General features: G+C 39.6%; 3 protein-coding genes and 4 non-coding genes across 7 annotated transcripts; 4 read left to right on the top strand and 3 right to left on the bottom strand.

The window, feature by feature from the left end:
• The first annotated feature begins 5345 nt into the window (after window positions 1-5345).
• Window positions 5346-6497, top strand: LOC116889698 (tyrosine--tRNA ligase-like). The gene has a single exon (XM_032890584.1). The coding sequence runs from the start codon at window positions 5346-5348 to the stop codon at window positions 6495-6497; it is 1152 nt and encodes a 383-aa protein (XP_032746475.1).
• A 3-nt stretch (window positions 6498-6500) lies between these two features.
• LOC116889697 (signal recognition particle protein-like) lies at window positions 6501-8853 on the top strand. The gene is made up of 2 exons (XM_032890583.1): window positions 6501-7715; window positions 8443-8853. Exons 1-2 carry the CDS (start codon window positions 6501-6503, stop codon window positions 8851-8853), a joined length of 1626 nt encoding a protein of 541 aa, XP_032746474.1.
• Window positions 7910-7983, top strand: Trnar-ucu. Its single transcript has one exon. It is a non-coding gene; the product is annotated as a tRNA-Arg (tRNA).
• Window positions 8854-10704: 1851 nt separating the features above from the next.
• Window positions 10705-10777, bottom strand: Trnat-ugu. The gene has a single exon. It is a non-coding gene; the product is annotated as a tRNA-Thr (tRNA).
• Window positions 10778-10785: 8 nt separating this feature from the next.
• On the bottom strand, window positions 10786-10858 carry Trnav-uac. The gene has a single exon. It is a non-coding gene; the product is annotated as a tRNA-Val (tRNA).
• An 89-nt stretch (window positions 10859-10947) lies between these two features.
• Trnan-guu lies at window positions 10948-11020 on the bottom strand. The gene has a single exon. It is a non-coding gene; the product is annotated as a tRNA-Asn (tRNA).
• A 13584-nt stretch (window positions 11021-24604) lies between these two features.
• Window positions 24605-26233, top strand: LOC116889695 (signal recognition particle receptor FtsY-like). Its single transcript, XM_032890582.1, has 2 exons — window positions 24605-24977; window positions 25365-26233. Exons 1-2 carry the CDS (start codon window positions 24605-24607, stop codon window positions 26231-26233), a joined length of 1242 nt encoding a protein of 413 aa, XP_032746473.1.
• The last annotated feature ends 857 nt before the right edge of the window (window positions 26234-27090 follow it).

The following is a 27090-nucleotide window of genomic DNA, read 5'->3' as shown; positions in this document are numbered from 1 at the left end:
CCATTTAAGAAAATTATGTTTAGGGGCTTATGGTAGATATCAATTTTCCAATTCTGGAAAAACTCTCTAGTTTACAAACTTACTTGATTATTAGTTTTTATTAGTTATGTCTATTTCACCTAGCTCCCTCCTAAAGTCTCCCTCCTTTCTAGGCGGAGCGGGCATTGTAGGCTCCGGCGGACTTGGTGTAGGGGGTTGACAGATTTACGAAGAGGTTAATCCCACAGCGGATAAGCAATTGTCCAGGCAGGGCTATTTCTATGATCCTAAAGCACCTAAACAGGAAGCTGATCCCACTCAAGCCAAAATTACTTCATGGCAGAATTGGGGTTGTGCGGACGCTTTGTTTGAGAAGGTTGATATTAAGCATGAGCATAATAATGGCTCTGATTCGGATGACTATTCCGATAATCCATCTACACAAACGTTCAATAAAGAAGATAATTTTATTGCCTGCGCAATGATGAGGTTGAGACGTGTAACTCTCGCCCAAGGATATGAAAACAAAATTTATTTTAAATCTGAGGTGGCCGTTAGAGGGGAGAACTATGGATGGATCATGTGGACAGGACTATCCACTCTTCCTAAAAAGAAAAGCGAGGGATTATATGAGGAAGATGTTCATTTCATGCATAAGTTGGTTGTGCTTAAGCGTGAAAGTAAAAGTCATGACTGGATAGTTAAGTATGGATATTATTGAATGGATTATGGCGGAGGCGGCAACCAAAGTGATCCTAAGTATGTAATCACCACCCCCACGAAGGAGTGATTTGGTAATAGCAATCCCAGAAGTGTCAAAGATAAGAGAGATGATAATTTTCCGTCGGAAGATTGGGCTGGAATTGGTGAGATCAGCACCGATGGCAAGGGCAAAAAGTTGATAGAAAGTTTTATAGTTAAGGAGGCAGCTTCTGGTGCAGAATTTTTTGGAAGAACAGAAAAATTTGACACCAATGGAGATCCAATTGGGTATGGAGAGGGTGCGTTAAAATACAAGTACAATTTGAGCCGAAATAAATGAGTTGCAATGTCAGTTTATTCGAGTATTGCATCGCACTTACAAAAAATCTATGATCCTTTTGGGCACAAGAATGTTGTTTGGAGTGAGATGAAGAGTAGATGTGATAGTTGATCCAGAACGAGGGGCAAGGATGTGAATGAAGATGTCTTAAGGAATCTTTGCTATAACAAATCAAAATAAACTTAACGAGGTCTTTAGAAGCAAGGCGTTTGGTTTTGGAGTCAGATTCATAGAATTTAGAATAGAGAAGGAAGTTGATGTTAAATGTTTCTATATAGTGGAAGACGGGCTAATTCATATGTTTATTTTGGCAGAAACTATTAGGATATAGGTGTTATGTCTGTTGGCTTAAGGATTGAGGGCATTCAGCAGCTGCTGATTGATGAGTATGGTGATAGGGTTAAGAGGATATTTGATGATATTAGATCTGGGAAGGCAATTGGGTGTGAAATGACGGGATGGATTGAGTGGGTTAATCGAGATCATTCGGAGTTAATAAAGAGAGCAGAGGACGTTAGAGATAGTTGGAAGAGAGAGGGGGTTAAGAAGGTTGTTGTTATAGGTACTGGGGGATCGTATATTGCATGCAGGGGTGGATTGGAATATTCTAGGAGCTTGTTTAGGAATGCAGGGTTTGAGTTTGTGTATGTTCCATATTTCTCGGGGAGGTATCTTGAGGAGGCGTTGGAAGGACTTAATGGTGTTAAGTTTGGGGTTGTGGTGATTTCTAAGTCAGGGACTACTTTGGAGAGTGCGGTTGCCTTTAGGCTGATTAGGGAGAAGTTGTTTAGAAGCGAAGGAGCGAATTATGGGAAGTTTATTGTGGCGATTACGGATAGGGAGAAGGGGGTTCTTAGGGGTTTGGCGGACGCCAATGGATTTGTTAGTTTTGTTATCGAGGATGATATAGGGGGGAGGTATTCTGCGCTTACTGCTGTGGGGATTGTTCCTATGGTTTTAGGTGATGTAGATGTGAGAGGGATTCTTGAGGGCGCTAAACGGGCCTATAAGGAAAATTTCAATGGAGAGGTGGTTGCAAATAGGGCTTCTTTGTATGCTGCTTTTAGGCATTATATGGCCGAGAAAAAAGGATTAATTAGCGAGTGCTTGATTGGGTATGAACCCCATCTTAAATATACGTTGGAGGCGATTAAGCAATTGTTTGCGGAGTCGGAGGGAAAGGATGGAAGAGGGTTAATGCCGATTGTATTGGATTTCACTCCAGATCTTCATTCGGTTGGGCAACTTCTGCAAGATGGGAAGAAAACCTTCTTCGAGAGCACTTTCTTGATCAAAGATCAATCGAATGTGAAGATTGGGATATCTAAATCAAGCTTTGGAAATGATGATCAGCTGGATTGGATTTCCGGGAAGAGTTTATGGGAGATAAATAGGTGTGCCTTTATGGGGACATTAGATGCTCACAGGAACGAAGGAGGTATAGATAATGTGGTAATAGAGATAGATGATTGGAGCTCTAACAGTTGGGGTTATTTGTACTATTGGTTGTCTTTGGTGGCTATGTTCTCTTCCTATTTGTTTGGAGTTAATCCGTTTAATCAACCGGGGGTTGAAGCCTATAAGAAGAGGATGTTTAAACTTCTTGGTAAGTAGCGGGTTCATGGATGCTGCATTTTTTTAAAGGTAGACGCAGGCCTTCCAATTTCATAGGAACCTTTCTTACCTTTGCCAACCTAATATTCTTTTTTTCCTTTATACCCCTCTGGTTTACTGGCAATAAAACCCTCTCCTATTACATACTTCTTTCTTCTCTGGTCGTCAACTATCTGGTGACTGGATGTTTGGTGCTGGACATGATTCTTTCCCCGAGCAGGGAGCCCCACTTCATTAGCTTTTGTCTATTCATATTCTTTCTTTTTCCGTACATAGGCATTTTCTTTTATTTTCTGCTTGGATTTGACCTTCTTCATAAGGGCAACGGGAACGAGTATCTGGATTTCTATTCTAGATACAAGCGATATGAATCTATAAGCGGAATAAGGGAAGGTCCTTTGCCCGACAATCATCAGTCCTTTGTGTACAACTCCATTAATCATGGGGTTATGACATATAGGAATGCTGCAGTGGAGGTTTTGGATAATGCATATGCAACTCTCAAAGAGATCACCAACATGATCAGGGAGGCCAAGAGATATATACATATGGAGTTCTATATGTTTGGGGATGGATTTGTGTTTGAACACATATTCAGCCTTCTGAGGGAAAAGAGGGAGCAGGGGGTAGAGGTAAGACTTCTTGTTGACTATGCAGGGAACTTCAGGAGGCTTAGTCGTAAGTCTCTTAAGAGACTACGAGAGATTGGAGTTGAAGTTAGGTTTTTTAATCCCTTCATGAGATCTAATCATTTGTGGTGGCAGTTCAGGAATCACAACAAAGTTTTGATTGTGGACAATAAGTATGCTTTGTTTGGGAGTTGCAACATAGCTGACGAGTATTTCGGAATCACTAGAAAATATTTTCAGACTACAGAGTTATCAGCTAAGCTATCGGGACCGATAGTTAGCACTGTAAATGTTTTTTTTCTAACCCACTGGGACTTGAGCAACAGCACGAAAAAGAGATATTATCCGGAGTTTACGGATGAACAACTTAGGGGCTTTTTTCGAGTTCCATCCGTTGGGGAATCTGAGGATGAAAACTGTTCTCAATTTCTGGATCACTCCCCTATTGGTGGGGGGTTTGTGATCAGGGATAATCTTATGCAGTTGATATTTGGGGCTAGAAAGAGTATAGTGATCTCCAGTCCTTATTTTTTTCCCCCAAAGGAAATCGTTAATGCGCTGAAGATGGCCAAGTCTCTTGGATTGTCGGTGAAGATACTGGTTCCGAAGACTCCAGATCTAAGTAACTTCTTTAGTACCTTAAATAGGCAGAACTTCTATGAGTTGGTTTGGCATGGGTTAGAGGTGTACGAGTATTTTGGATTCAATCATGAGAAGCTGCTGATCATAGACGATGAGATAGTCTATTTCGGATCTTATAACTGGGACTATAGGTCCCTGTATATGAACTTCGAGAATGCACTTTTAATAAGGTCAAAGTCTGTAGCGAACACAATGACTAGATTTATGGATCGTCAGTTCAACAACAGTCATATGATTACTCTTTCGGATTTGGCCGAAACTAAGAAGTGGCGGTTCTTTGTGCTGTTCATAAGACTGTTTAAGCCTTTCCTATAGATGAAGCATAGGCTTTACGTTGTGGCGGTTCCCATAGGGAATTTGGAGGAGATGTCTGGATTGGGAAATAGGATTCTTAGGGATGTGAGAACTATTTTCTGTGAGGATACGAGGGTTACCAGGAAGCTGTTGAATCTTCTTGATATATGGAGGGGGCAGGAGTTGATAAAGCTTAATCAGTTTAACGAGAGTGAGTGTTCGAATTTGGTAATGGAGAAGCTTGGGAAGTGAGATTGTGCCTTAGTTAGTGATGCCGGTTATCCGGTAATATCGGATCCTGGGTATCTATTGATAAAAAAATTGAGGGGGGAACATTTTCCAGTGCAGGTAATTAATGGACCTTGCGCATTTATTCATGCTGTGGTGGGGAGCGGGATAGATTCCAGAAGGATATTCTTTGCAAGCTTTCTTACTAAAAAGAAATGTCAGAGGAAGAGGGAGTTGGAGAGATTGAGATTGGTGTTGGAGGAGGCGACGGTGGTTTACTACGAGAGCAAGAACTTTATGGTTCAGGGACTGGAAATACTTATGGAGGTTTTTGGGGATATTAGGATAGGGGTGATGCGGGAATTGAGTAAGTTGAATGAAAGTTGGTATTTTGATAGTATTTCCAGGATTCGGGAGCAAATAGCCTTTAAGGGAGAGTTTGTGGTTATTATTCCAAGGATGGATAGGGAAGAGGCCTCTGAGCAGGAGATGGATGTTTTGGTGGAGGAAGTTAGAAGGCGAGTGAGTGAGGATGGGATACCTCTTAGAAGTGCATGTAATTTGGTTGGTGTTGGTTTGACTGATGCTAAGGTTCTGTATAAAAAATATATAGGGAAATACAAGAAATAGTATAGGTCGTGAATAAGTATGATGTGGCCCTAGAGAAGGCCAAGTCGTTTATGCAGGAGTTGGATGAGAGGGGGTTGCTGTCTATACATACGGATAGGGAGGCACTTATAAGTCTTTTGGATTCTGGTAAGAAGGTTTATATGGGAATTGATCCCAACGCTAATTTTCTTCATTTGGGACATTATGTCGGACTTTCTATATTGAAGAGGTTTTTGGTCAACGGGTATTCGGTGGTGGTTTTGGTTGGTTCGTTAACCGCTAGGATTGGAGATCCTTCTTTTAGGAAGATGGAAAGGAAGCTGAATCCTTATACGGATGATAATGCCATGTACATTAAGGATAGGTTGATGAATTTCTTCTCGGATTATCTTGATTCTGATGGGGGAGGTGCGACTGCAGAGATACTTGATAACTATGAATTTCACGAGGAAAGGTTTAGGACCAATATGGTTATGAGTGCAAAGCCCCTGTCCTCAATTTTGGCGTTTGTGGAGGAGGCTTGTTCGGCCATAAAGATGAGTGAGTTGTTCAGTAGGGAGTTTCTGTCTAATCGGGCTGGGAATGGGTTGACTATGGCAGAGTGTTTATATGCTGGTCTTCAGGGATGGGATTTTCTTCATTTGTTTCTGGATCGAGATGTGTCTATACAAATTGGGGGAACTGATCAATGGGCGAATATGATTACTGGATTGGATTTGATAAGGAAACACATTATGAAGGATCAGTTTCTTAGGGAGGACGAGATACAGGATGCACCCAAAATGATGCATGCTGGAGTTATGACCTTTCCGATACTGGAGGATCAGAAGGGGGTTAAATTTGGGAAGAGCGAGGGGAATGCCATCAAGATACTGGAGGAGGATAATAGGAATGTTTATGAATTGAGGCAGTATCTGATTAATCTGGATGATGCTGACATTAGGAAGTACATGCTTCAGCTGACGAGTCTTCCTGTAGACGAGATAGATATGTTGGTTGCAGAAAATATCATAGAAGCTAAGAAGAGATTGGCTGATTGTTTGTGTTCGGATATATTTGGAACTGCGAAGTCGAATGCATCTGCATTGGCTTCCAGTCAGTTATTTAAGGGAATTGTGGGGGCTAAGAACTATAAGGATCTTGTTAGTCTCTCGGAATTAATTCCTACATACACTTGCATGTGGGAGGAGGGAATACAGATCTACTCACTGTTTGAGGCACTTGGATTTGTTTCTTCTAAGTCTGAATTCAATAGGTTGGTGAACAGCAAAGGGATATCGGTGGCCAAGGCCCCATGGGATGACATGGTTCATAATAAATTCAGATTGAAGTCCAGTTATGTTTTCTGGGATGTGGATAATGATGCCAACAGGGGAATAGTGCTTATCAAGAAGGGTAAGAAACAAGTGGGATTGATAAGGGTATTAAAGAAGCCCCTTGAACTACAGAATAACGACTAGGGAATGCTAAAGCTTAGGGCGAAGGCGATAATTGCAAAGTGTCTTCAGAATAGGTTCCTTAAGAAGGGGGAGATTACTGAAGAGATGGTGAATCCTATTTTGAGGGAGATAAAAACATCACTTCTGGGATCGGACGTTAATCTTGAGGTTGTTAAGACTTTTCTTCAGGAGGTTAAGGATGATTTGCTGGTAAGGAAGGACTATTCCATTTCGGAGGAGGTGGATGTTGCCATTCTGTCTGCCATTAGAAAGAAGTTGGTGAAGGTTCTTGGTGAGAGGGACATGGACCTTAACTACAACGAAAACAGACTAAATAAGATTCTTTTGGTTGGATTGAATGGTGCTGGTAAGACCACAACCACTGCTAAGCTTGCTAAGTTTGCAAAGAAGAGTTATAGATCCTCCGTGAAGAATGTCAGCTTTGATTCTCATAGGCCAGGGGCCTTTGATCAGTTGTCGCAACTTTCGGTTCCGGAGGGCATACCATGCTTTAAGGTTGACGCTAAGAAGGATGTGAAGGAGGAAATTAGAGCGCAGATTATTCAGGCCGAGGAGGAGAATCATAAATTCATATTCTTTGACAGCTATGGGTTGATGCCTGAAAATAATGAGTTTTTGGAGCAGATGGTGAAGATTAAAGAGATTATTAAACCTCATGAGATTCTCTATGTTATTGATGCCATGTCTGGACAAGAGATTCTTGAAGTGGTTAGGAAGTTTCATGATGCTTTGGGTCTTACTGGATTCATAGTGAGTAAAGCGGATTCCCATGCTCCGATGGGGGGTGTGTTTTCGGTTTCCTACATGATGAAACTTCCCATCAAGTTCATTGGTAAGGGGGAGACAATCGATGATCTTGAGAAGTTTCATCCGGACAGGATCGCCTCGGTGATTCTTGGGGAGGGGGATGTTCTGGGTCTTGCCGAGAAGATGGAGGATCGTTTGAATGAGGACTTTACCAAGAGGATGATGACTAGGTTTCTGAATGGTAGATTTGATTTGGATGATTTGGTTATGCAGATAGCCGAGATAAGGAAGTTGGGATCTGGATCTGTTGGGAAGATTATGGGAATGCTTCCGGATAGTTTTTTTCCTAGAGGATCTCTGGATATAGAGACGCTGGAGAATAACCTTAGAACTTGGGAGATTCTACTTTCTTCCATGACAAGAAAGGAACGTAGGGATCCTAAACTATTCAAGACGCAGCCAAATAGAAAGGTTAGGGTTGCAAAGGGAAGTGGATGTAAGCCGGATGATTTGAATAAGTTACTTAAGAAATGGGATGAGTCAAAAAAAAGAATAGATACCATCTCGGCTCAGTATAAAAAAGGAAAACATTTTTTGAGTGGTCTATTTGGAAGATAAATTTTGTATATAACATTAAGATTGGAGCATTAAGTAGTTGCCCTTCTGCGTCAGTAGCTCAGTTGGATAGAGCATAAGCCTTCTAAGCTTAGGGTCAGGGGTTCGAATCCTCTCTGATGCGCCAGTATAATTGCGTAGTCAATGAGCAAGAGAAAGTCAGATATGAATTACCAGTATGAGGTGATGATAATAGTGGACGGATCTGTTTCAGTGTCCGACGCTAGAAATAGCATTTCTAATCTTCTTGCTCTTTTTTCTAATAAGGAGGAATATTCCGAACACGTCACAGAGAGTGATACACTGGCCTATCCCATAAGGAAAAAGACAATAGCCCATAGATTTAGACTCAACTTCAAAATGTCTGATTCTGCAGCTTTAGCGGAATTCAATAGACTGGCACTTATCAATAAACTTGTTCTTAGATTCCTGGTGATAAACCAAAGCAAGGATAAGGGTTGGAGGGCTAAACACAACCCAAAGAAAATAAGGGATTACGAAATCAGACAGGAGAAGAAGAAACAGCATATTGAATCTAAAAAGCAGATGAATGCAAACCCCTCCATAAATTATGCTTCCTAAGGGCTTCGTGGTTGGGAACGTCGTTGCAGACCCCCAAACCGGAGTAGCCCAAAATTCAAACAATTATGCCAGATTGTCGGTTGCCTGTGACAATAGGTTAACTAGAGGAGAGTCTCCTGAAACCCATTTCTTTGATTTGGTGGCCTGGGGCAAGAATGCAACTTTTATTCAGAATTTTGTGAAGAAAGGGGACAAGATATGCGCAGAGTTCCGAATTGCGAATAATTCTTATATTAATAAGGACGGGGCTAAGGTTAAAAAGATGGATTTTTTAATATATTCGGTTGAGAAGCTTTCTTCTGGATCATCTAGTAGACGGGAGGGACAGGAACCTAAAACCGAAGAGGCCAATAATGAACACAGGGATGACGTTATACCAAACGTGTCTCTGGAAGATCTAGGTCTGTCCTAGTAAAATCTTATTATTGGTATAAAGTTTATGTCCGACGAACAGAATCAATCTTCATCCATAGTATCGGAGAATACTTCATCTGGAACTACAATAACGGAGGGATCCGCGGTTCCTCGACTAAGAAAGAAAAGAAGAACTAGAAAACCGGTTTGTCAATTGTGCAGATGGGGATGTCTGTATGTGGATTACAAGGATCATGAAATGCTAAGGAAGAGATATCTGAAGAACAATAAGATAGTTTCTCACAAGGTAACTGGAAATTGTCTTAAGCATCAGCACCAGGTGGCAACAGCCATAAAAAGGGCACGAATAGTAGCTTTATTGCCATTCGTGGAAGATTAATAATGTGAACGGTAATAAGACATTTATAGCTGAGGCTGAATCGGCCGAACGGGCTATATTATCCACAATAATATTTAAATACGATTTAGTCAAGGAGCTGATACATATAGATGCACTTGATCCCGATATTTTTTTTACTCTAGAAGCTCGAAGAATATTCCAGGCCATTAGATTATCACCTTGCAAAAAAAATCAATACGATTTAATTGACGTATTTGGCAAGCTGAAGACCATTTGTGCAAGTGATCGGGAATTCGAAAAGTGCTCTAAATACTTAGATGGTTTTTCCCAATGGAGAGTCTACTACTTCGCCACTACTTCTTATTTGGAGTTGCTTCAGGCCTATAAAGTCAAAAGGAATCTTGATCAATTGGCCCAGAACATAAAGGATTGTCCTGTGGTAGTTGAAGATTTTCATGATCAGGTGGCGTCATGAAAAATGAAGTTTGATGATATCTTACGTAAGCATCAGTTGTTAATTAAGTCCATAGAGGCCGAAATGGCCATTAACGACTGGAAGGCGATGGCCAAGAGGGCTAAAGAAACCGGAGGACATCATTTTTTGAAGACAGGGTATAGGGCTGTCGACAAATATTTGAAGATGTTGGGTGGCGGGCAGTTTATTGTTCTGGCCTCCAGACCTGGAGTGGGAAAGACTACTTTCGCCTTAAATGTCATAAAAAATAATTTTCCTCATATGAAGAAAAGCCTCAATGAAGAATCTAAGGCCATAGGCATGTTTTCTCTGGAGATGCCAACATCTGCATTGATGTCTAAGCTCATTTCCATAGATTCTGGAGTTAATCTGGAGTCAACTAATCGACTATTGGAGGGAGAAATTATTACTTCAGAGGAGATGAGGGAAATAGAAAGGAGTCAGAAAAATATTTCTCAGCTCAATCTTTTGTTTTGCGACGACATGAGTGTTACCGTGGGAACAATAATTGCACATGTCAAATCTTGGATCTATAAACACAATCTAAAGTCGGTGATCATAGACTATCTCCAGTTGATATCCTCTCCCAACGATAAGACTATGGACACTTATCAGCAGTATCAAAAAATAGGGATTATTTCCAGAAATCTAAAAATACTTGCAATGGAAATGGATGTGTGTATTTTTGCTCTTGCTCAACTTAATCGTAAAGTGGAGGAGAGAAGAGGGCCAGAGAAGTCTCCAATACTTTCAGATCTTCGGGAATCGGGGTCCATAGAGCAGGACGCCGACGTTGTTATGTTTCTCTATGAGGCAACGGCCGAAGAAAGTGAAGAACAGGCTTCACTTGATCAGGAAGAGGAAGTTCCTCAGAAAAAAGTTACTGTCCTAAAGATTGCCAAGAATAGAAATGGTCCTACTGGATCCGTTGAATTTGACTTTAATAAACATAAGGGAACCTACATCTCTTCCCTGTAATAATGGTGCGCTTGGAGGGAATCGAACCCACACATCGTAAAGATACTAGATCCTAAGTCTAGCGCGTCTGCCTGTTCCGCCACAAGCGCCTTTGGTGCCACTGATAGGATTCGAACCTACGACCTACCGCTTACAAGGCGGTTGCTCTTCCAACTAAGCTACAGAGGCAAATATGGTGGATTGTGAGGGACTTGAACCCCCGACCCCCTGCTTGTAAGGCAGATGCTCTCCCAGCTGAGCTAACAATCCAAACTGGCGATCTGTACGGGATTCAAACCCGTGAATGCATGCGTGAAAGGCATGTGTGTTCGTTCGCTTCACCAACAGACCAACACTGGCGGCCACAGAAGGATTCAAACCTTCGACCTACCGGTTAACAGCCGGTTGCTCTAATCACTGAGCTATGTGGCCCCGAATTTTTAATTTTATTAACATTTTTAAAATTAGCCTGCATAGGATCCTTCACAAATGTCCTCTGACCATTTTTTTCTTTCAACTTCTCCCCCCAACCCGGATAAAGACCTTAGGAAATTAACGACCCATTTATCTGTCGGGACGTCTAAAATTCTATATCTTTTTGACATAGAGAAGTTTACCACCAAGATATTCATTGTCTGCCTGGTTTCCGTATTTATAGGTGTATATAACTTTTTCCTCCTCAGTAGTACTGGTCTCTATAGCGGCGGTATTAATTCTATATTTCAGTCGGTAGCTAGGTGTATATCCTATTTCCTAAAGAAGGATAAGAATGAAGTAGCCGCTCGCATAGTACACATCTTCTTTTTCTGGGGGATGTCCATAATCATGAATCTTCCCCTGGCTATTATGGGATTCAGGAAGATAGGTTCTAAGTTCACAATATTAACAATAACAACCATTACTGTATCCAGCCTTACATCCATGTTTTTGGCTTCTTTACCTCTCTCTCTCGGACTTAAGCATTTCCATATTTTTTCTGATCCACGAACCTTCAATTGTAAGTTGTTGGATGAGGGCATACAGGTACTTCAGTGGAATTATGTGACTACTATTTCTCCTAACAGTGGCAGTTCTGGAAACGCCATATCCATGAATGACAGTTCTAGGATTGTGATACTCTTCCTTTATGGAGTTGCTTATGGTGTAATGAACACTATCTCTTCCATGTTCATATATTCCCTTGGAGGATCCACCGGAGGGGTGGATTGGATTATTCATTACTTCATGAAGAAGTACAAGAGGAGATTCACGAGGGTATATCTCTATTTGAGCTTAGTAATCATTTTCATATCCTATTTGATAGGAACTTATATACCTTATGCCGACTACATGTTCTCCAATGCCGGCAATAGTTCAGGTTCTTCAGGAACCCAATGTTCTTCGGCAGGATTTAAAGTGGAAAGCTCTTTCTATAATAACACCACTCACTCGGTCATTTCGAGCATGTTTGGACCCATGTTATTCGCAACTTTAATATCAGTTCTGGTCAAGAGAACACTATTTAGGTTTTTCTACACGCCATTCAAAATAGTAAACGTTAGGATCTATACTAATAGAGCGGTTGATATTCGGCGAAAGCTTATTGAATCTAACTTCCCTCAAGCTTTTACCATAAACCTTGCCATTGGAGGATACAAGCTTCGGCAACAAACCGCATTGGAGGTGGTGTGTTTTCATTTGGATCTTAAGGTACTTAAGGAAATATCCAAAGCCATTGATCCACAATGTATAGTCGTCGCTACTTCTGTTCAGTCATTGGTAGGTCGTGTAGTAGTTCCTGATAATATTGAATAGTACTAGGTAGACATGATTAGGATTGTCGCCTGCGGATGCGCTACATCCGCTGCGGTGGTTCCAACCGTCTATTATGGATGTGTTTGGGAAGGAGATATTGTTGTTCTAAATTTTGAGGGGAGTTCTTCCATGCGTCCCCTAATGGAATATCTTCTGTACGAATATTCTAAGACTGATAAAAAAATAGCTTTCAACGTTTCTTCTATAGGCAGCGGATCGGGTTTACAGAAACTTCTTAACGCGGATACTGAGTTTGCACTTGTATCTCATGACGTTTCTAATTTGCCCAAGGATAGTAAATATAAAGATCTTTGAAAACAGAGATCCATCAAGCACATAGTTCTGGCCGAGGAGAGCATGGTAATTCTCTATAAACCAGATTCCAGATGTACTCAGGAATTAAAGATTAGTAAGGACAATATAGTAAACTTCTATGGGTTTTTCTCGGGACATAAACCTACTTGAAAGAATCCACAATCCACCCATTCCTTTAAGGATTTACTTTCCAATAGTACTTCTTCTAGCGTAGAATGTGATTTTCCGCTCCATGTTTGAGTAAAGAGTACAGGCCCTACGAAATCCGGTACAGCTAAGGCCTTTGTGGATAATCCTTTGTTGGATAGTGAATGCAGTAGCAGTAATGAAAATAAATCTGAATGCGAAATTTGAAGAGGGAAAGTCAGGGAGGGATATGGACAGGATTATCAGATGAATTATGTTCCCGAATCCACTAATCTACATTGGAGTAATTTCTACAAGAATTTAAAGCCTGGCGCAATTACCTATCTACCAAGTCATTTTGTTCTTCAGAACTGGGATCAAATAAAGTCCGCAGGAATTAAGTTTGCACAGTATGACAAGCAACTTATCTCCGATAACCAAGACTTCATCTTTTCTAAAGACTCATTAGAAAAAATACAAAACATAAAATGAAAGCGATCCTTCAATCTACTCTACTCTACCCACACATTAAAAGAGCATGTTCAATGAAAGAACATTGTTAAGTTCTTGGTTACTCAGAAGGAACATATCAAGAAAATTCAATTGATAGCCAAAGAATACAAGATTAAAAATGACTCATCTTCATCCACTGGAGAAGAAATAGATCTCTGTCAAGCAGATTCGAATTAATCTTCTAACCCCTTCACCATTTCAAATAGTAATATACCCGCAGCAACAGAAACATTAAGGGAATCCACCCCGCTTTGCATTGGTATATGAATGATTTGATCTGAGACCTTCTTTAGAATTCGAGAAACACCATTTCCTTCATTGCCCATTATTAATACACTCTTCTCGGGGTAATTTATTGACTTGAAGTTTTTAGATCCTTCGCAAAGATCAGTTGAGTATATTCAGTATCCATTTTTCTTCAGTGTTAGTACTGCATTGTGTAGATTGGAAACCACAGACACATTAACCTTCAGAGAATATCCTTGTGAAGCTTTAAGAACTGTCGAGTGTTGTAAAGGAGACTGTTTATTTTTAGGTATTATTATTCCATGAACCCCTACGGCTGCACATGTTCTTAGAATGGCCCCCATGTTGAATGGATCATGTATATGATCCATTACAACGATGGGTTTGGACATATTCTTCTTTAATAGATCTTCTAGAGAGATCATCTTAGGATCTTTTAACTTTGCTATTGCATACTTGTATTTGTATTTGGTCTTGTCTGAGAATTGACGATTGAAGAAGACTTTATCCCTAACTTCGAACTTTACTTTCTTGGTTTGGCAAAGTTGTATTAGTTGTGTTTGGGTTCGATATAGATAGATAGTTTCTAGATACTGGTGTAGCTGAGTATCCTCAATTATGTCCTGTATGGCCTTCTTACCACTGATGTACATTAGATCAACTCATCCTCTAACAATATTTTTCTAATGGAATCTGCTTCTTCTCATTTCTTTTGCTCACTTGCTTCCTTTCATTGGTCTAGTAACTTGAGATGGTTGGGAGTATGCACATTCTCCATCGTAAATCCAAGCCAAACTAGATTCTCCTTTAACTCTCTAGCAAGCCATTCAATTCTTTCCCCATCTTTATTTTTTATGGCAGTAAGAAGATTGGTTTTTAGTGAGTGAAGAATAGTCCCAACCTGAGGTAGATTAAGGTTCCCCTCTAAACACTCAAGTATCTCTGAACTAACCTTACTTTCTCTCCATTTGGCAATAATACCCTTCTTCATATATATGTGTGATATGGATTTATTGAGGGCTTTTTGGAATTCATTCCATTCTTTTTCATAGATGTCCAGTTGCTCATCGGACAAAAGAGAGGGCGATGAATAGTGAGTCTGCATACATATTCACCTGATTAGATTTCTGTTTCTGATCATTAATAGATCCTTAACCAGATATTTGTTGTTTCCTGACTTGGATATTTTTCCTTCCTTAGTGCTAACGTGCCCTATGTGCATTCATATATTTGCCAATGAACATTTATGTATCCCTCTACAGTGGGCATTCTCATTCTCGTGATGAGGGAATTTAAGATCTACACCTCCACCATGTATGTCCACCCTTCCCCCAAGGTATTTGTCTATTAGTGCAAAGCACTCTGTATGTCATCCCGGTCTACCTAATCCTCATGGACTTGCTCACTTCTTCCCCTTGTCCGTTTTCTTTCATAGACAGAAATCTGATGCATTTTTGAGATCTTCCAATCTTTGCTTAGATACCTCTCCGTATTCTTCCACTCCTCCTATCCTAAACATCACATTCCCTTCCTTCACATAGGCCAAACCTTTCTTTATCAACTTTTCAATAACCTCCTGAATATCTCCTATATGTTCACTGATTCTGGGCATCATTGTGGGCGGAACAACATTAAGAAATTTCAGAATCTCCCTATATTTCCCTTCGTATTCCTCTGCCAGTTCCCTTTCGCTAATTCCTTTCTCTATTGCTCTATTTATTATCTTGTCGTCTATATCTGTTATGTTGTGTACGTAGTTGTATTTGATCCCTTTCTCTCTTAGGTATCTAATTAGAAAGTCAAAGATGATGATTGGTGTTAGATTTCCGATGTGGACATCATCGTATACAGTAGGTCCACACAGATAAATCTTTAGGGTTCTATCTGTCGCTAGAGCCTTTAATATCCTGGAGGGTGAATCCTTTAGTTTGATTATTTTTTGGCAGTAAGTATCTCGTACTGTTCCTTGTTGGTTCTCTTCAGATAGCTTAGGTATCTCTTCTTTCTGGATACCAGTTTAAATAGTGATGTTTTGGTCGCATGGTCTCTCTTGTATACTTTCAAGTGATCGGTCAATTTTTTTATTCTCGCATTTAGCTCCACCACTTGATAGGCATGAGACCCCGGTTTAAATTCCATTTCCATGGTTTTATTTTAATTGACTATAGTTTGTCTTATTAGGGCTCCACAGTCTTGCGCTTGGTGCGGCCACATAATGAATTTTATTGTCTTAGACGATGACAGAGCATTGTCCGGTTTTGCCGTTAGGGGCATAAATTTTGATTTTCCCATCTGAAGTTCCATAAGGTCATTCTCGCTCCCGGAATATGATTGGTGTTGTTTGATGTATTCCTCTAGATGTCTTATTGTGTTATCCCCCACTCAAAGGTGATCATGTTTATAGAACCAGTCAACCCAAGCGGATGTTCCAAGCTGAAAATTCTCCATGATTGAATTGGAGTTTCTATCTTCTGTGATGTTAGGATTTTTGATAGATATCCATACCTGGGAACTAATCTTGTCATCGTATTGGTTTATGGCCGCATATATTCCATCCGTGTTTATTTCTAGATTTAGACTCAGCTCTTTCATGACTCTGTTTACACCATTGCTTTTGGTTTTGTTTTTGGGAAGAATGTGTAGGAAGCATTCGTTTATTGTGTACTCTATTTCATTTCCGAATAGATCAATGATCTTGTTTATCCAGGCCATTCGTTCGTCATTATTTTGTTTTAGGCAGTAGATTTCTATTCTTCTGATTGTTGCCTGCTTGGCTAACTTAGTTATGGCAGGAGTCATTTCGATGGCGTTATTGGTGTATTCGTAGATATGGGAAAGGTTGGATTTGTATTTTTTGATGATCCAGGAAGGTATGTTGACAGGATATTGGGTTTTGTCTGTAATGATAGAGAAGTATATATTGTTTCATACACAATATCTGCATATCTGCAGGGCTAAATCCCTTTCCAATTTTCCTTCCTCCAGTGGTTTTTTATTGGCCATGTTAGTAACCATTGTTCCTGCATCCGATATAAGATATCCGGACTTTAGTCCTATCTTTTCAAGATAGTTAAGAGAGAAGAAAGTGGAGTTGTTGGTGGCTATAATGACGTTCTGGTTGGCTGCTAGTTCGTTTAGGAACTTCTTGGTGTGTTTGTAGTCGTCTACGTTTTGTTGCGATAAGTCCCAGAAATCTATGTCCAGAATTATTATCTTTTGGTCGTAGATATCATATTTCATCCTATATGTTGGTCTTTATTCAGTAGAGTATCTGTTCATTGGTTTCTGCATAGTATTCTGGAGTCTCATTCCTACTCCTCTTTAACATATTTAATATCTCTTTAGGACTACATAACTCTCCCAATTCTTCCATTCATTTCATCTCTTTATCTCCGACCACAATATATCCATACACTCTCTTTCTAATCGCTTCTGCAATTTTTTTCCCCATACTCTCTCCACCGTCGTAAACTGTGGATCTAATGTTCATGCCCCTTATGATTTCCAACAACCTTATGGAATGTCCTAGGTGTTTTTTATTTTGTACGGGAATAATTGCTATTTGTATTGGACTCAATCAGAATGGTAATCACCCATTATCTCTCTCTAGCAGATAGGACACAAACCTTTCCAGGGTACCTATTATTCCTAGATGAACCATTATTGGTACATTCCTTTCTCCTCCTTCACCTTTTAGGTATTGGAGTTCGAATTTCTGTGGTAGTAAGAAGTCTAGTTGTATTGTGGAAATGGTGATTGTCTTTTGTGAGTGGGTTTTTATCTGAAAGTCTATTTTGGGTCCATAGAAGGCCGCATCTCCTTTTCCTATTATGAATCTTATTTTTTCTTTATGCATGAAGTCTTCCAGGATCTGTTCGGTTTCATTTCATATGCTGTCATCCGCATAGAACTTGTCCTTTGCATCATCCCTAATTGCAAGAATAATCTCTTCGTAATTGATTCTGAAGTCTTTCTGAATAGTTCTTATTATGTTTATGGCTTTTTGTAGCGAACCTAAGAGATTTTCTTTTGTGCAGAAAATGTGAGTGTCTATCAGCTCCATGCATCTTGTTCTTTCTAATCCTGTCAATCCTCCCGAGTATTCGTATCTGAAGAGAGTGGAGTTTTCTCCTAAAGCTATTGGTAGGTGTTTTTCGTGTCTTGGAATTGATTTGTATATGAGAATGTGGTGGGGACAGGTCATGGGCCGAAGGATATAGTTGTCGTTTTTGTCAAGGCTAATAACGGGGAACATATTTTCTTGGTAGTGATTTCAGTGCCCCGATAATTCATATAGTTCCTTTCGTCCAAGAACAGGAGTGGACACCATTTGTATTTCGTTTTGAATCTGTACATGATTAACGTATCTCCTGATTTGTTCTTTAATTATGTGTCCATTTTCTAGTCAGATGGGCAGTCCAGGCCCAACCAGAGCATCAAATCTAAATATCTCTAGTCTTTCTCCGATAACTTTATGATCTTCCTTATTTATGCAGCAGTGGCAATTTGGAATCTTATCTTCTTTGGACATGTATATTCATTATGTCATGTGATGAAGTGCTGTATATCTGTCCACTCATTTTTTAATTTCGGCTTTAACTCTACTCCAGGTGGAGGATCTCTCCAAATCCACCCCAAGAATGTTTTTTAAGGCTTCAAGGTTGGATACAGATGTACCCACCCGAAGAAAGTTGAAGTATTTTTCTAGATATTGTTGATTTTCCCGTATCTCCAAAGCTACGGCCAAGCCAACTATTTTGCCTATTGCATATTTGTATACATAGAACTCTTGACTGTAGAAGTGTGGAATGGTAAGTATGCTGGCCAAAGCGAGATTTTTTCACACACTTAGAGGTTTGGTTATTCTGTTTCCTTGATATTTTTGTTGTTTGTCGTGGTAGACCAATTTGGCCGATCTAGAAGTGATTATTCTGCCAGAGTTAACTGTTCTGTTCATTTCATACTCCCAGTCACTAAGAATTATTTGGTTGATGGTTGCACCGAAGAAATTATTAAGAAGGAAGTCGTAAATCTCCATTTGCTTTTGGGGTTCATCTTTGAATTTTTCTATTAGGTGGTAGGATAGTAGAATTTCATTAAGGCTGGACGGTATTTCAGCCATGAATATGGTAGTATCTGCATAGTCGGTTTGATATTTGCAGTACTCCACAGCGTGCATTGCGTGTCCTAGCTCATGAACTAGCGTGTAAACGTCCTCTAGAGTGTTTTGGTAATTCATGAGAATATATTTGCAATCTAGACCGTAACACCCGGATATACAGTAGGCTCCGGTGCTTTTGTTAGGTGTGCACTTTCAGTCTATTCATCTTTCATCGAAGGCCCTCTGGAGATTGGCCACATATTCTGGGCCAAATATTTTTAGTGCCTCTAGGGTCATTTGTTGAGCCTCTTCTATCTCTATGGAACCGGTAGTGGATTTCTTTACGATGGGCATCCGAAGATCTCATGGCTTAATTCCCTCCAGTTTGTATACTTTCTTAAGTCTTCTTTTTCTTATCTTCTTGAAGGATTTATAGTACTCAGAGAATCTTGAAACTTTTCTGTATATATAGGGGACGAAGGATGACGGAAGTTCATCTTCGAACATTCTGGCTTCGTAGAATCCATCGGGAAAGTTACAGTTTCTTGCATTTAGATTCTGTTCCAACATTTTGTAGTAGAGGATCTGGGCAAGTGTGTCAGATAGTTTCTCAACTGTTCCATGCCACGCATAGTAGGCATTTTTCCTATACACACGGTCTGGACTAAGTTGGGTCATTACAAAGTCTTCGTAGTTTTTAACTGGCATGGTTTTTCTTCTGTTGTTCTTGATTTTTCCTAGAGGCATATTTCTTTCGACCAGAGTGCTGAATATCTCTTCGTATGAAGAGCTAAGAGGAGCATATGTGAGCATGAATGAGTTAACATGCCCTGGAAGCTTGTGATTCTGGGCCTTAAATAGCTTTTGATAGTATCTGTCCAGGTGTTTAAAGTCACTCTCGGTTAGGTATTCCTTGATGACCTCTTTATTCTCTATTGCTTTGTCCGAGAAGTTAGCTAGCTTTTGGTGATAGGCGATGGATTTTATTTTTACCCCTTGTAGTTTCTCGAATATATCCTGATTGGAAGTATCTTCCTGATACTTGTTTTGTAGATAGTTGTATACTCTGTTCCCTAATACTGTTACCCTTAGACTTTCGTGGTGGAAGTAGAGTAGTTTTTCCTTGGATCTAAATATGTCTTCTTCATACAGCTTGATGACATTTCTCAGCTCATTAAAATACTCCTCAATTAGATCATCTATACTGGAATCTTTAAGGATTCTTTCTAGATCTCAACGATACTTTAATTCTTCCATATTTGTAATCCACTAGATATAAGGCGATTTTATGAACTTTTTCGACCGGAGAAGACCCTTTATATTTGTACAAGAACTATCCCAACTTTCCGAAACTAAAGAGCTATTGATTTCCAAGCTTCAATTTCTCGCTCAACAGCTTAAATCTTCCCAGGACGCTATTGTCACAAGCTATTTAATAATTAAAGAATTCTCTGAAAGTTATTTTTTAAGAATTGATTTAAATATCAAAATTGTATATATTTTGATTCATTTGGCGAAATCTTCCAGTATAGAATGGGAATTTTTGAAAACTTTAAAGAATTTTCAATATCAAAATTGTCTAACTAACGAGCCACTTGATAAAGGTTTTTTCCTAGATACATCCGTCATATATCAGGAGGACGGGGAATTCTTTTTGGGCCTATTGAAAATGGAGGCTATAGACATTTCCCAGTGAATTGATCTACACAGATTAAAGAGTCGATCGGAAGCAGCTGGTGCACTTTTCATAAATGACAGCTTTTATTATGAATATAAGCAGAGGAACTTGACCACTTCTCCGGACTCCACTCCAGAAAGACTTTCCCAGGATAAATCCTTTTTTGACTTCATACGAAAACCCATCGATCTCCAAATCTCATCTTCTTTTCTTTGGAATCTACTCATAGTTTCCAAACAACATAATAATTTAGATGTCGTTTCAGAATTTATTCAAAACAGTATCACCCCACATAGCGCTCTTCGGCCCGCAAAGACAGTTAAACAATATTTGACTAAACAACAGCAGAGGTATCTTAAATCTTTTTTAGAGATGTTTAGTACCACTAAATTTCTCTACAAGACAGTGCACGATATCAAATTATTCGGCGAAGGACAACAAACAACACTTCTTCCTCAACTGTGGCAATATTATCTTCTTAAATATGACGTTGAGGGGATTAAGGAACCCCAATCAGACAGGAATAGGGTGGTTCACGCCATATTATGAATTGACCTAATATCTTATCTTTGTGAATTGGAGCTCTTCACAGGTTCGACGGTGGAAAGGAAAGTAAAGAAAGACATGGTTCGCCATCTAGAGAGGATATGTGAAGATGAATTGTCCATACTCCTTGAACCACATGCACTACTTTATATGTTTAATCTGGATATATCTATATTTAGCATACTTGTCCATAAGATAAACGCCCTGAAGGTAATGCCTTTCTACAAGAATCACTACTCACCCTTTATGGATAAGTACTTTACTTTTGCTGCGTAAACTCCTTTACCTTATTCAATATATCTTCGTAAACTGCCATAACTGAGGGACTTTCTGGGTGATTGGTTTGTCCTTCGAGAATGACTATTTTTCCTAGATTATGATCTTCTATCTCATTCATGAATTTTTCGTATCTATTCTTTAAGGCGTCGAATTCCTGAAGGGCCCGATGGTCCATGAAATCCATTCGATTCCTTGATGACTTTTGGTACCTATTTATGAACGTCTCTTTATCTATGGTGATGACGTAGGTTTTGTCGGGCACATTGGGACAAATTATTCTTTGGGTTTCTTGAACCCATTTAATCATTTTTTGGTCATTGTTGGTTTGGTAGGAGAGTGTGGAGAGGTAGAACCGATCACAAATTATTAAACTACCTCCATTTTGGAGAGCGGGGTTTATTAGTCTGCTGATGTGCTCACTCCGATTGGCGAAGAAGATTAGGGCCCTAGTTAATTCGTTGATGTTGTTGTTGTTTATGGCTATTTCCCTCATCTCTCGGCAGAAGTCGGAGGTATCGGAGTTGGGTTCTTTGGTGTAAATGATGTTGTGGAAATAGTCGTTGATGGTGCGATCATTCTCTATTAGCTTACGTAGGTTCTTTATTAGGGTTGTTTTGCCAGAGAAGTCTAATCCTTCAATTACGATTCAGAGGGAGGGTTTGTGTGTTGGTGCAGGGTTATCGGTGTTCATGAATTTTAGGGGTAAAAAAATTTTATTACTTTTGATTTATCCATCTCTATTACCTAGATGAAGGCAGATGATGGCGGACAATAAACAGAACTTAAAGAATCTTTTGAAGTCTATGGAGATCTACACTCCAGAGGAAAGATTTATAGAGGACATGAAAGGAACACAGTCCTTATCTAGTGGTTCTTTTCTTCTGGACGAAGCGATAGGAATAGGAGGATTTCCAAAGGGAAAAATTGTGGAATTCTTTGGGAATGATTCGTCTGGAAAAACCACCTTGGCGCTACACACTTTAGCACAGGTCCAAAAGGCCAATAAAGTGGCGGTTTATGTGGATCTGGAGAACACTATTAATTTCGCTTGAGCCAAGACCATAGGCGTCGATGTCAAGAATTTATACATCGCACGACCTAAGAGCGGAGAGGCAGTATTCGAGTTAATTAAGGATTTGATTTCTTTATCCAAAGTGGATCTTGTGGTTGTGGATTCCGTTGCCAACATTGTTCCTTCTTGCGAACTGGATAATTCCATAGAGGATCAGCAGGTGGGACATCATGCGCGCCTTATGAGCAAAGGATTGAGGGTGATACAAAGTAGAATGATCGACGGACAAACTACCATTCTTTTTATAAATCAAATAAGGGAGAAGATGAATGGTTCGCCCTACATGCCTTCTGTTACTACAACTGGTGGAAGAGCACTTAAATATGCTGCTGCAGTTAGGGTGGAGATTAAGAGGGCTGAAAGAATAACTGATTCCTCAGGAAATGTTCTTGGATTTGAGACAAAGTTTGTGGTGTCCAAGAATAAATATGGTGCGCCTATGACCACTGTTAAGTCCGCAATTTATTTTGATTCCGGAATAGACAATGAATACGAAATTATCTCCAGGCTAATAGAGATTAAGAAGATAGTGAAACAGGGTTCATGGTTGTCTATGGATGGAAAAAATATAGCCCAAGGTATAAACCAACTAAGGTTAAAGATGAAGTCGGATGAAAAGCTAAGGAAAGACCTTATGAACTTGGCCTTTCCTAAATTATCCTAGAATTCCAGGAAACGTTTTTCAACAGCCTTTCAGTCTATTACGTCAAACATTCTGGTTACATACTGGATTCTTTCGCTATGATACTTAAGATAGTAAGCGTGTTCTCACACATCTACTCCAAACAAAGGGTATCTTCCATACATGAATGGGGAGTCTTGATTGGAGGTGGACATAATGTTTAATAGCCTGGTGTTATTATTGATAGTCAATCATATTCACCCAGAACCGAATAGTTTTCCACTTAGGTCAATGAATTTAGTTACGAAATTTTCCCAACTTCCGAATCTCTTTTCTATTGCCTCTTTAAGAGGGCCATCATGAATGGTGCTTGGGTTTTCTTCGGAAAGAGTTTCTCAAAGTATTTCGTGATTTATTACTCCACCACCGTTGTTCCTTATTACCGTTCTGATTTCTTCAGGAATTTCGTTGATCATACTGAGAAGTTTAGGTACTTCGTATTTGAATAGTGGGGCGTGTGGTAGAAGTGCGTCGTTTAATTTTTTTAGGTATCCTAGATAGTGTTTATTGTAGTGAAGATCCATTATCTCTGATGGGATAATGGGTTCGTAAGAATCTAAATTGCCTTTTAGGGGTTTTGGCTTAAACACTTTAAAATGCTATTAACTAGTTTCTATTATATTTTATCACCTTTAATCCCTTAAAATCGTTGTTTGGGCGGCTTTGGAAGCGCTAATAGTTTCTGTGCCTTGTTTTAGATGAATTGATTTTAAGGGGTCGGAAGGTGCTTCCCATCCGGTGTAAACTTCCAATATGCCTTCGCCAGCAGCTAAGCACGTATATTTTACAACTCCGATCTACTATCCAAGTGGAGATCCACATATGGGACATGCACTTACCATGGTGCTGGCAGATGTTTTGAAGAGATACTACACCTCACTGGGATACAAGTGTTTTCTGTCAACCGGAACTGATGAGCACGGCGAGAAGATTTACAAATCTGCCATGGATAATAAGATGAGCGTTGAGAAGTTTCTGGATCAGAATGTTGCCAAATTCAAATATCTATGGGAAGTGATGGGAATTGACTATGACAAGTTTGTTCGAACAACTGATTCGTCACATAAGAATCTGGTCAAGAAAATATTCTCTAGCTACGAAGCTGCTAATCAACTCTATATGGATCAGTGGAGGGGATGATATTGTACTTCTTGTGAGGAAGGATATTCCTATCGATCCATAGTAATACTGCTGTATGTAAATTAGGTCATCCTCTATTACTGAGGGACGAAAGAACGTATTTCCTTAAGGCTAGGGCGTTTAAGGTATGGTTGACCAATGAATTTAAATCTAAGGAAGATTGGATATATCCAGAACACTACAAGAAAGAGATGCTTAACAACTTTATCAATGATCTGGATGATCTATCAATTACACGCACTAATATCAATTGAGGGATAAAGGTTCCTGGCGATGAATCACACGTCATTTATGTGTGGTTTGATGGACTATTGAACTATTTAACCGCTCTAAATTATGACAAGCCTAATTCTGTTGCTTTCAAAAACTTTTGAGCTAATCCCGAAACCAAAATTATTCAAATTATTGGTAAGGAGATCTGTAGGTTCCATAGCATTTACTGGCCAATCATGCTGAAAAACCTTAATCTTAGGATGTTTGACACTTTATTGGTGCACGGATGATTACTCTTCAATGACGAGAAGATGTCTAAGTCTAAGAAGAATGTAATAGATCCTATTGAGCTTCTGGATATTTTCCCTAGGGATGCAATTCGTTTCTATCTTATGAAATTCAATTGTTTTAGAGATAATCAGGTGGGAGTCATGGACATATATGAGGTCTACAATGGGTATTTAGCCAATACTTATGGGAACCTAATTTCTCGATTCTATGGAATAGTGGGGAGGAAGTTTAATTTGGTTATTCCTAACGATTATCAGGTTGAGAATTTCATTGAGCTGGATCAGTTGAATATGCAGTTCAAATCTTTTTTGGACACTGACTATGAGAATCTCGTTCTGCAAAACAGTCCATTTTTGGTGATAGAGAAGATATTTGACATGTTCAGGTCCGCCGGCAAATTGATTGATAAGAATAAACCTTGAGATCTTGATCCTGAGGATCCTTTACTTAGGGCTTTGGTTGGACTTGTTTATCGAATACTTTGTGTGGGTACTTGAGTGCTTAAGCCAATACTGATAGATACAGCTCCGGTCATCCTAGACGTTTTGGATATGAAGAATAAGAGAATGACTATTCCGTTCTTTAAGAAGTCGGTTAACTTTCAGAACAAGACTTTGACACCATTGGAGAAGCCTTTTTTTGTGAGATTTTCCAGCGATCAAATTTTATAGATGAGGTGAAGCATTTTTAAGCGCAAGAAACAGACATTAACCGAATCCCTTAGGAATAGAAATCAAGCGCTTAGCCGACAGGTCTTTGACGATTCGCATCTTTCTTTAGGTAAAAAACTCTTCGCCCGGAATATTGCCTTCTTTAAGAACATCTTTCAGAAGATACGAATAGATCATGATGTGCAGGAACAGATAGAGGAGGCGCTTCTTGGTCTTGATTTCGGTCCTGCTTTATCGGAAAAGCTATCCAAAGATATTTCCTTTGGATTCTCCAAGACCGACAAGACTATGGATTCTTTGAAGAAGTCGTTTTCCGAAAGTCTCCTTAAGTTTTATGGAGATAACAATACTGAATTGAACATTCAGAAAGGCAGAACCAATGTTCTTCTTATGGTTGGAGCTAACGGTTCGGGAAAAACCACTAGTATCGCCAAATTGGCATCCCACTTTAAGGATGGGGGCTACAGGACAATGATAGTGGCTGGAGATACCTTTAGAGCGGGTGCGGTTGAACAGTTGGACATTTGGGCTAAAAGACTAGGAATAGATATTTTTCTCCCTCTAAAACACAAGGAGGATCCTTCGGCTTTAATCTATAGAGCTTTCCAGAGTAACCAAAAGAATCCTTATGATCTGATAATAATCGACACGTCCGGAAAACAACATAACAATCAGAATCTATTGAATGAGTTGAATAAAGTTCATAAGACCATTGGTAAATTCGGGGAGGATTATCCCCATGAGGTGCTTTTGGTCATGGATTCTACTATTGGACAAACCAGCATATTCCATGCTGAGCAGTTCTTAAATTATGCCCACATCACCGGAATCATTCTAAGTAAGATGGACCAGATGTCTAGAGGTGGAATGATTTTTGCCATAAAGCACAGATTTAACGTTCCCGTAAAGCTTATGGGAACTGGGGAAACATTGAATGACTTGGAGGAGTTTGATCTTAAACAGATTGTGTCTGCCTGAACCTCTACTCTAGACTAGAATCATTCTTGATAGATCTATTTAGAAGTCTGTTGTTTATGTCTTCGATCGAGTTATAGCCTTGTCTTTTCAGTTTCATATCTATCACCGATAGCTCTATCAGATCAGCCATATTTCTTCCGAAGGTAACCGGAAGAGTATACATTGGAACTTTTACTCCTAGTATTTCGTGATAAGTGGATCTGTCTCCCAGATTTTCGAATTCCGGATTGTTGGGGTCATCATGATCCATTCTCTTGAGCTTCACTACCATGGATAATTCTGTCTCTTTGATAATTTTTGCACCACCAAACATTTCCTTGATGTTCAATATTCCAAGGCCCCTCAAGTGTATGAAGTCTTTTGTTAGTTGATTGGGTTTGGCCATGATTATGTTTCCTAAACGAGCCACACCTATGGCATCATCTCCTAGAAATAGATGATTGAATTTGATTAGTTCCATGGCCGTTTCGGACTTACCTACCCCAGGATCCCCTATTATCAAAACCCCTTCTCCTCATATTTTCAGTACCGTTCCATGTATTGTGGTTCATGTGGCCAGAGATTTGGTCATTCAACTCCCTATTAGGGTATAAATTTCGGCTGTCTTTAGATTTGTCTGTATTATTGCTGATTGATTCTGGTTTGTTAATTTATTAATCTGAAGTAGCTTTTGGCAATGCTGGAAGCTTTTACTCAGTAGGAAAAGGGGAGGATTCTTTGCAAGTATATCCCCTAGAGTCTTTATCTGTTGTTCTTCACTGAGAGTATTCAGGAATTCACTTTCCTGTTTTCCCCAGCATACTACTGCAAGTATTTCTTGGTTCATGAATATTCCGTTTAGTTCAAAGCCTAAACGG

The sequence above is a fragment of the Rattus rattus genome, unplaced genomic scaffold, assembly GCF_011064425.1.
Source record: "Rattus rattus isolate New Zealand unplaced genomic scaffold, Rrattus_CSIRO_v1 PGA_scaffold_52, whole genome shotgun sequence".
NCBI classification, from domain to species: Eukaryota; Metazoa; Chordata; class Mammalia; order Rodentia; family Muridae; genus Rattus; species Rattus rattus.
Note: the sequence above shows the minus strand (reverse complement) of the source record. Positions and strands in the feature narration are given on the sequence as shown.